We start from the raw sequence: 8,938 nt of genomic DNA, 5'->3' as shown, positions 1-8,938 counted from the left end.
GTGTGTGTGTGTGCGTGTGTGCGTGTGTGTTCGTCTGCCTGTGATGAGTGGATGGTTTGTGTTTGTCTTTCTTCTTTCCTTCCTTCCACTGAGCGATGATGTAAACATAATAAACCTGAAGTGTATTAAATTAAATTACATTTCATGATGGTTTCTACACTTGAACTGAGCTCAGTGAGTCTGCGTAACACCAGGTCTATGTATGAGTCGGTACATGTTATAACCCAAACACAAATTTAAGTTGTCTCTCTACAAATGGACAGAGGTCTTCACTGTCCATTTGTATGAGTGTTATCCTGTATATAAAAGATAAAAAGATTCTGAACTTGAAACATGAAGTACCTCAGTGTCTTTCTGTAATGGCCAGTAGGAGGAGACTCCTCTGGTAGTAAACAGATGGACAAAAGACGGACGTCCCCACAGTAACATTTCCCCCTAACTTTGTATTTTGGAGCTTCAGTGTTAGTGTTTAGGTGGGGTTTCCTGTTAAAGTAAGTGATTCTTCAGGGGTTTGGTCTTTTGTTGAGTACATCACTACTGGTCAGGATGCTCATATATACAAATGCATTAAATATTCAAAACATAAGTTTGTGTTTCAAAATGCCTCAATATGTTCAACTGTATGAATGTGTGTCCAGAGTGTGTTTATCTCTATAACAAGATAAGATGCCATGACAGTTTATTTTGTGTCAGTCTCCAAACAGGCCTCCTGGGTCTGACAGCTTCTCTTCTACTACCATCTCCACCGGAAGCTACATGACTACTGACCCAGAGCAGAATGTAAACACCGGTGAGGAACAGCCGGGTGTGTAGGTGACATGTCTGTGCAGCTTTAAATCAGATGATCCAGCAGATACTGGGGTAGTTCTTCATGATTAAACGGATAATATGGTTAAACTGTAAGGATTATAAGGGAGCATGTTGTTTATATGTTACAGCTGTGTGCTGCTGTACAGAGTAAGGTTATTGACACACAGGAAATGTTCATTTTAATTTTTATTATTAATCATGAGATTAATAAAAGGTTTTGGCAGAAAACTTACTTGGGTAGGTTTAGGAATTTCAAAAGTACTTGGTTTAGATTCATTTCACTGTATTTTTATTTCTGTTTCTGACTTTGCTATACTTCTAATGTGCTGACCTGGTTCTTCTTCTTCTACTTTAGATAAATCTCTCCTCCATAAACGCACTGATCAACAAGAAGGTGGAGCAGATTTACAACACGTCTCCTGTCTGTCTGGTGAGAGCTTCTGTGTTAAGGAAAACTCAGCGACTGGCCCTCCTGGTCTGTCTGTGGACTCGATGTTCAGTGACAGCAGTATCCAACAAATTATAGACAAATATACACGGGAACTTGACCTCTCCCTCAGCTCTGCTGGGAAAACAGGTACAAAATGGACATGTTTATTTGAAGGCGATGCTCTGTCTTCACCTTGATAGTTTAGGTAGGAGTGTTAAGACATGGTGTGATAAGATGCTGAGATGTGACAAAGGCTGTCTGATAGCACAGTGTTTTATTCCTTTGTTGATCTTTAGACAGTGAAGGCTCACATATGGAAGAACGCAGCGCTTCGGTCTCTCAGCAGTCTTTGTTTCGAGTCTTGGAGAGAAGAGGGGAGGATGAAAGCTCTGCACGACGTCAGTCTCTTCTCTCAGACGCAGCAGGAACGGAGACGAGAGGCCTGGTCAGTGATTCAGTTTTAAGCTGTTATACTAGAGTCCTTTGAAGCTCTTTGTAACAACTGTTATCGATATTTGAATACCCTGAGTGATGATGTAAACATAATGAACCTGAAGTGAACTAAGTTAAAGTACATTTCATGATGGTTTCTACACTTGAACTGAGCTCAGTGAGTCTGTGGGCATGCACATGTTGTAACCCAAACACAAATTATGAGTATTAAGCTGTATATAAAAGATAAACATAGACTCTGCACTTGAAACAGGAAGTACCTCAAAACCAGCTAAATGTCTTTTTTGTAATGGCCCGTTGGGCTCAGACTCCTCTGGTAGTAAACAGACTGGACAAAGGACGGACATATCCAGTAACATCACCCACTAGCTTTGTAGTTTGGAGCTTCAGTGTTACTTGTAGCAGCAGACTATATCAATCAGATTTTAGAGTTGAATTAGTAGAGTTTTAACTTGTACTTGTAGATGAAGCAACAAACTGTGTTAACTGACAATGGTTTTCTGAAGTATTCCTGAGCCCATGTGGTAATATCCTTTACAGAATGATGTTGGTTTTTAATGCAGTGCTGCCCGAGGGATCAAAGGTCACAGGCATTCAGTGTTGGTATTTGGCCTTATGTGCAGAGTTTTCTCCAGGTTTTCTGTATCTTTTGATGATATTGTAGACAGTAGATGATGAAATCCCCAGATTCCTTGCAATTGTACATTGAGAAACATTGTTCTTAAACTGCTGGACTATTTGCCCATGCATTTGTTCACAAAGTGGTGAACCTCGCCCCATCCTTGCTTGTGAGCGACAGAACCTTTTGGGTATGCTCTTTTTGTGACAAACACCCGTTTCCAATGAACCTGTTCACTCATGGAATCTTCAAAACAAGTGTTTTTTGAACATTCCTCAACTTCCCCAGTCTTTTGCTGCCCCTGTCATAGCTTCTTGGAACGTGTTGCAGGCATCAAATTCAAAATGAGTGAAGATTTGCAAAACAACAATAAAGTTTATCAGTTTGAACATCAGATGTCTTGTCTTCGTAGTGTATTCAACTAAATATAGGTTGAAAAAGTTTTGGAAACCACTGTGTTCTGTTTTTATTTACGTTTTACACAACGTCCCAACTTGATTGGAATTGGAGTTGTACATCTACAATGACAATATAGAGCTATTCTGTTCCATTATGTTCTAGCCAGTCTCTAAATTGCAAAAAAAAGTGGAAAGTAGATTTAGAAGAATTTGACTTCTTCTTTTTTTTTCTTTTTTCCCCCTGTTATCGTTGCAGGAAGTGCACAATCAAGTGGATCCCAAAGTGGGCGAGTTCTCTGCTGGAGCCTCATTACTGGTTGACGATCATGAGCAGGATTCTTTCCGGCCTCTGATTGGTCAGCTGGCAGACCGGTCATCCTGCCTCGTTACCGAGCAGAGGGATTCGGCCCTGGAGCAGCTTGTTGGTCATCCGTCAGCTCACTCATCAATGCTTGGTCACTCTCCGGGCCAGCTGTTCTCCCCAAGTGTGGGTCAAGATGGATGGGATTCCACACTGAGTCGGATGATTGGTCGGCTCTCCCATCAGTCCAGCTCTCACTGGTTGAGCGGCGGGCGAGACCTTTATGCAGGTCATATGATGGGTCGGATGGAGACGCAGCAGTCGACCTCATGGTTAGATGAAGCTCCCGATGAGAGCCAGATGAGACCCCTGGTAGGAGAGCTGGACGAGTCTGCAGAACAGCACAGTGGAAGCTCAGGTAAAATGATCATTTGACTGAATTTATCAATTAATGGCTGAATATCAAGGAAAGTGAGTGAAACCTAATATCACATTCTTAGCTACAGTGCAGTGACAATAACTAAATATATCAGTAATTTTATAGCAGGATATGTAGAGCTCATATAATATGCTGTATATAAAAGATGGACCTAGTTTCTAGATCTAATGGTGTATTTTTGCAAAACATAAATTAAGGTTTTCCCCTTGTGTGACTGCAGTCATTGCCCCTAATAGCCAACTGGACGAGAACTAGTACAATCAATACCTGGCATCAGGTTACAATGATTTATTTTCAGAACCTGAAAATTATGGCATGAAAGTAAGTTTTTAAAAAAACACTACGTAGAAATGTGATTCTTAATAATCTTTTTCAGGCAAAATGACCAAATATTAGTTTGCTGAACAACTTTAGCTTGAATTCTTCCAATTGTGAGTTTTTGTCTCATTTACAAGTTTCCACTTCAGTTGAAGTTAAACACGAGCATTTTGTAAATAATGGCCCCCATTAAAGTCAGAAACAACAGTAATGCAGAGTATGCTTTTGGATGATCACTGCCACATCTTGGTATCTGTGAGCTCCACCCCTCACCCAGTTTCAGAACACAGAGATGGTGATTTGTAGAAAAACAGCCAAGTTGAGGCTTAAAAAACAGGACCATTAAATTATGGGACTTAATTCATCTTCTATAAACAGTCTCATACAAACCAACTGTCTTCATAAGCATGTCCACCGTGAAGTTTGACGTGTCATTCATTTGTTTGCAGTTAAAAGAAATCGTGTGACTCTTGTTGTCTCAGCTGACATCCGGGTCCCATCATATCCAGCGCTGCCTCCCGAGGCCTCATCACACAGTGCCTCTGTCCCAGCTATGAGCCCACATCCACAGGATCCGACACAGCAGAATCAAACCAGTTCAACAGACATGGACTCAGGCAGAGCTGAAGGTGTGGTGCAAAATATTCACGTAAGACTTTACTGGGGTCAGTCATCTGTGGTGACACTTTACAGTAGCAATCAAGATAATCCGTTTATTAACTGGTTATTAGAAAGTTGAAAATTATGTTAAAAGTGCATAAGCAAGGAGGTGAGGTGGCAGCTCCCTTCTTATGCTTGTGCTTTTTCCTAAACCTGGCCGAAGTCAGGTTTAGGAAAAAGGCCTGGTCTGGGTTTGCTTAAGGGTGCCCAGCGAAATAAATCATCACTCCAATGAACAGGTGTTAGTATGTGAGGAGTTAAAGTGAGACTCCATGAGATAAGGTGCTACTTCTAATGAGAGATTGTTTTTCACCATTTTTAGAGTTTGCAGGTTCAGATTCATTCCACCCCCTTTTGGCAGAGGTCACCCAAAACGAAACAGCAGACCTCTCCATCACCTTTCACCAGCCTGAGCACAGCGTGCACAATTTTCCTGACGTGCATCAAGCCACCAGGGAATGCAGTGTTACCACACCTGTAGAGGTCATTTCGAACTCTGATCTTTCTTCTGTGGAGTCCGAGCCATCACCAGAGCATCTTCGAACGGAGGAGCCAAACCGCAGCCCCGCAGCTTCCTCCACCTTACATGAATCCTTCTCCCAGCTCATTACCACCCAATGCCATCCCCAGGAGTCTGTTCTGATAGTATCTCCCACCGTGAGGGCAGATGTTGAGCAAACAGCTGAGATTCTGTCAAATTTATCCATGGGTGATGAGACACCTGCTTTGGGTGTGTCACGGGCAGAGGAAAGGCTTGGAGGCGCGGATTCAATCAGTGCCGAAGAGATCAAGTGTGGTCACGGTCCAAATCTGAGGAATGTTTCTCCTGTCTCTGATAAGATACTGGTATGAATCTGTGATTTGTTACTTTGGTCAACTTTGAAAAAGCACAGTTATTTGAGTAAAAACTGTTATTTCTGATGTTTTAAGTTAGCTTTACCTATTTTTATAACTCTGGTGTTGCTTCATTGTTTATTAGGAAGCAGCCAAAGAGAAGGGGATCCTGGAGCAGTCTGAGATCACACTGGTGAGCCTGACAGACTCTACACTGCAGGACCAGGAGTCCACCAGCTCAGAGGAAGAGGGAGCTTGGGTAATCAAGAATCCAGATGGAAGGGGTGAGGAAGGGCAGAAAGGCCAAGAGATGGAGGTGACTGTTCAGAAGTGACGTGACTGAGTTTTCATTCAGGTTACTTTCTCATCTCTAAACATTAACATTTGCTTGTAGGGTGCAGAATCTACGTTGATACCTGAGGAGACTCCAGAGTACGACAGCCAAACACATCCAGGTAAAGCAAGTGGAATATATCTGCCTGAAATATAACAGAGTCAAACTGGTGGGAAAACCATAGGCCTGAACAACGAAGCAGGACTCTGAGCTCAGGGAGGTAACTTCAGGTTAAACTCTGAGTTTTAAATGTAAAGTCGTTCATGTCTTACTAGGGTACATCGCCATGGTAACTTATGCGGCAGGATAAGTGCTCCAGATCAGGTTATAATTGATATTACAGATCACGGACTACTGATCAAATATGTCACAGGATGATTCCTTCTGGAGGATCCCTCAGACCTCATTGTGCTGGTATTAAGGGGCTCTAAGATGGTCTACAGTTTTTGTTAATCATCAAAAAGCAATATAGTACTTTGAATTGCTTTGTAGTACAGACGTCAAGGGACTGATATACATATTTTCTCTCCTAACATTACATCATTTTTAAGCCAAAACTTTATAAACCTGACCGTTACTTCCTTCCCTCTTTCCAGTGACAGTCCTAGAGTTTCAGTGGGGTCTGTGCAGAGACCAGCCAGATGTCAACCAGCAGAAACTTGCAGCTCTGCTCCAGAGATCCAACCACAGGGTGAAGGAAATCAAGGCCAAAGCTGCTCTTGCTAAAACTCAACGTGAGCTCCAAGTGCTACCAGAAGGAAGTGAGCAAGCTAAAGCGAACACATGTCAACCAGTGACCTGTAACACAAAAACTAAACCAGAACCTCTACACAAGGCCAGTACAAAGTCAAAGGGAGAACAGGCCCCACAACAGATGGAGGAATCTGGTTTCATCAAGCAGCAGAAACCCCCCCAGCTTCTTCCACCAGGTACCACCAGAATAAAAATGAGAATTACTTCATCCTGCATTAGGGAAATTATTTTATTACAGCGCTTGCATGAAATCTGCCAGATGCTTCTGCCTGAGAGATAATTATATTATAGAGAGTGAGGGTATGTCATGTGAGACATTTTTCCTGTCCTTATGACAGTGGAGCCGAATCAGTCTGTTAGAGAAGGTGCTCCACTGCCTGTCCAGGAAGCCATGCAGGAGGTCTGGATCATCCACAAATGATAATAGTTCCAGATGTTTTTACTGGCTCATTTTAATCATTTCATACACTGCTGGATAGCTTAATCTTCAATGGTATGTCTTTTTATTATAGATGAGGCGCCTGGTTTGAGGCAGCACGCAGGTTTATACCAGCTTATGTAGTGCATATTAAAGAAGCCTCTATGTTTGAAAAATTTAATGTGGAAATGTGTTAAACCTGCATTCTTTAGAACCAAATAGCTTTGTCATTGCAAATAGAGCAATAAAAAATACAACAAGTAAGCTATAAATAGCAGCATGAGTCAATTATCAGTGCAGACATTTATTGGTGCATGTAAGTGACACAGATGGTGTTTGGAAAGGACCGGTCTCTGAGCCTTGAGGTGTGGGTTTTGGTTGATCTCTATCCTCTGCTAGAGTGCAACAGTTCAGATGGTGAGAGCACTCCCTGATGATGTTTTGTGCTTGTTTGAGTATCCGCCAGGTAGGGCCATTTATATTTTTTGTTTTCTGCTGTTCTCACCACTCCTCACAGTGGCTGTTTGTCTGCTACAGAACAGCCTGCATACCACACTGGTAAGCGGTGCATTACAACAGACTCAACTGTCGCACTGTAGAAAGAAATGAGCAGTTGTTCCTCCCAAATGTCCTCTGATGTGCCCACTTTATTATGGCAGGTTCTCTGGAAGGACTTTACTCTCCATCAGTGGGTCTGAGTCTGTTTTGCTTTCCCCCCATAGTCTTAGTGGTGCAAACTGAACACTGCTGATTGTCGCTCTACCTGTCTCCATATACTGACTCCTCTTCACTTGAGATTAGCCCAGAAACATCTGTGTCATCAACATAATGATGTTGGATAAATGAACAGGTCTGCAATCAGAGTTGTACTGGGACTCTGTGTGAAGGGACTCTGCAGATAACCCTGAGGAGCTCCAGTGTTCAGTGAAATGGATGAGAATGTGTGTGGGCCAAGTTTCAAGGTCTGAGTCCTTTATCTGGTGCAGAGAAAGCCCAGTGGATGAGTTTGCTGACTAAATGACTGGGATGATGGTAATTGATGGAAACAGTCACTAGCTAGAATTGGCTAATGTCCCCTAAGTAATTTTTTAAATTTATTTTTTACTGCTTGTATCGAGTCTGATTATGTTGTGATGGTGTGTAAAGATGACATTTTGCTGTTTTCTCTCAGTGAGTGATTCCGAACAGAAGAAGCTGGATGACATGAAGATCTGCACGCTGGAGCAAAGGAGACGTAATCTTTCCAAGATGCACCAGAGAACTCAAAGGTAGTCAAATAATATTTGGAGTTATTCAGGTAGTTTAAACAGAAGTGTAATTTACCAGATCAAAATAATTTTGTTCCGCAGGCTGTATGAGCAGCTGGAGGAGGTGAAGCATCGGAAAGCTTCGAAGAGTCGACAGGAAGATTATGCAAAAAACAGATTGAAAGCTAAGGAGTTCCACAAGGTGAAGCGCTTTAATCATACACAGGCTTCTTGGAGCTGCAGGAACTTTCTGAATTTAAGTTAAAAGAATGTTTTTCTCCCATCTCTTCACAGAAAACCTTACAGAAGCTTCGTGCCAAGCAGACCCAACAGTGATCGACTTTGATTGTGTCATAGTTTACTTTGAAAATTTTATTTATAGTTTTATCAATAAAGCATTTTAAGTTATTTGCACTCAAACTGAATCAGAAAATTTATCAGATAAAATTATGCAAAGTAAAAATATTTTGGCAAATAACAGTACTGAATATTTGAAATCACTTTCACACGAGTCTCTTTAATGAGGAAACATTCAGAAGGTCGTTTACAGATGAACAAAATGTTTCTCAGCTCAGTCAGTTAAGATTTGCCTTAGTTAAATATTATCCATATCTGATATTAGAGCAGGAGAAATATGAACCTGAATGAATTATTAAACACATAATGACATTAAAATACTGTCTAGTGTGGATACAGATCTCCAGCTAGTAAATGTAATTTTGATTTATAAAATTGCTGTAAGAAAGGCCGGAGTGGAGGAGGAAAGAGGCACTTTCTGTATCTGAGCTTTGCCTCACTGGTGTTCAGAGTTTAGAGTATGTCTTAGTTTTGGGACTCTTCTTCTCGAGGGCTGCCTGAGCTGATTTCATCAGATCTTCAGTCTGAAGCATGCTCATGTTCCACGTGGCCTGGAGAAGGAGAAAT

The 8,938-nt window shown here is 41.7% G+C and overlaps 2 protein-coding genes across 5 annotated transcripts in view; one reads left to right on the top strand and one right to left on the bottom strand.

The window, feature by feature from the left end:
- The window catches only part of LOC106455913 (centrosomal protein of 295 kDa-like), a 13,381-nt gene extending 4,889 nt beyond the window's left edge, over positions 1 to 8,492 (top strand). Inside the window, exons 6-17 of one of the 4 annotated variants that reach the window (XM_013911973.1) lie at positions 694 to 790; positions 1,166 to 1,387; positions 1,537 to 1,685; positions 2,967 to 3,429; positions 4,218 to 4,397; positions 4,751 to 5,274; positions 5,408 to 5,578; positions 5,657 to 5,717; positions 6,193 to 6,525; positions 7,939 to 8,035; positions 8,117 to 8,216; positions 8,309 to 8,492. In XM_013911973.1, the coding sequence (XP_013767427.1) occupies positions 694 to 790; positions 1,166 to 1,387; positions 1,537 to 1,685; positions 2,967 to 3,429; positions 4,218 to 4,397; positions 4,751 to 5,274; positions 5,408 to 5,578; positions 5,657 to 5,717; positions 6,193 to 6,525; positions 7,939 to 8,035; positions 8,117 to 8,216; positions 8,309 to 8,350 (2,439 nt within the window). In that variant the 3' untranslated portion in view covers positions 8,351 to 8,492. Of the gene's footprint in view, positions 1 to 693; positions 806 to 1,165; positions 1,388 to 1,536; positions 1,686 to 2,966; positions 3,430 to 4,217; positions 4,398 to 4,750; positions 5,275 to 5,407; positions 5,579 to 5,656; positions 5,718 to 6,192; positions 6,526 to 7,938; positions 8,036 to 8,116; positions 8,217 to 8,308 lie in introns of those variants that run through there. The other 3 variants (XM_013911974.1, XM_013911972.1, XM_013911975.1) reach the window with 3 other exon arrangements.
- Positions 8,493 to 8,511: 19 nt separating this feature from the next.
- The window catches only part of ech1 (enoyl CoA hydratase 1, peroxisomal), a 7,416-nt gene continuing 6,989 nt past the window's right edge, over positions 8,512 to 8,938 (bottom strand). Inside the window, 1 exon segment of the mRNA XM_013911976.1 lies at positions 8,512 to 8,922. Within this exon segment, the coding sequence (XP_013767430.1) occupies positions 8,818 to 8,922 (105 nt within the window). The 3' untranslated portion in view covers positions 8,512 to 8,817.

The sequence above is a fragment of the Pundamilia nyererei genome, unplaced genomic scaffold, assembly GCF_000239375.1.
Source record: "Pundamilia nyererei isolate P.nyererei 1_Seehausen unplaced genomic scaffold, PunNye1.0 scaffold00076, whole genome shotgun sequence".
NCBI classification, from domain to species: Eukaryota; Metazoa; Chordata; class Actinopteri; order Cichliformes; family Cichlidae; genus Pundamilia; species Pundamilia nyererei.
The sequence above is the reverse complement of the archived record's forward strand: the minus strand, read 5'-3'. Positions and strand labels throughout refer to the sequence as shown.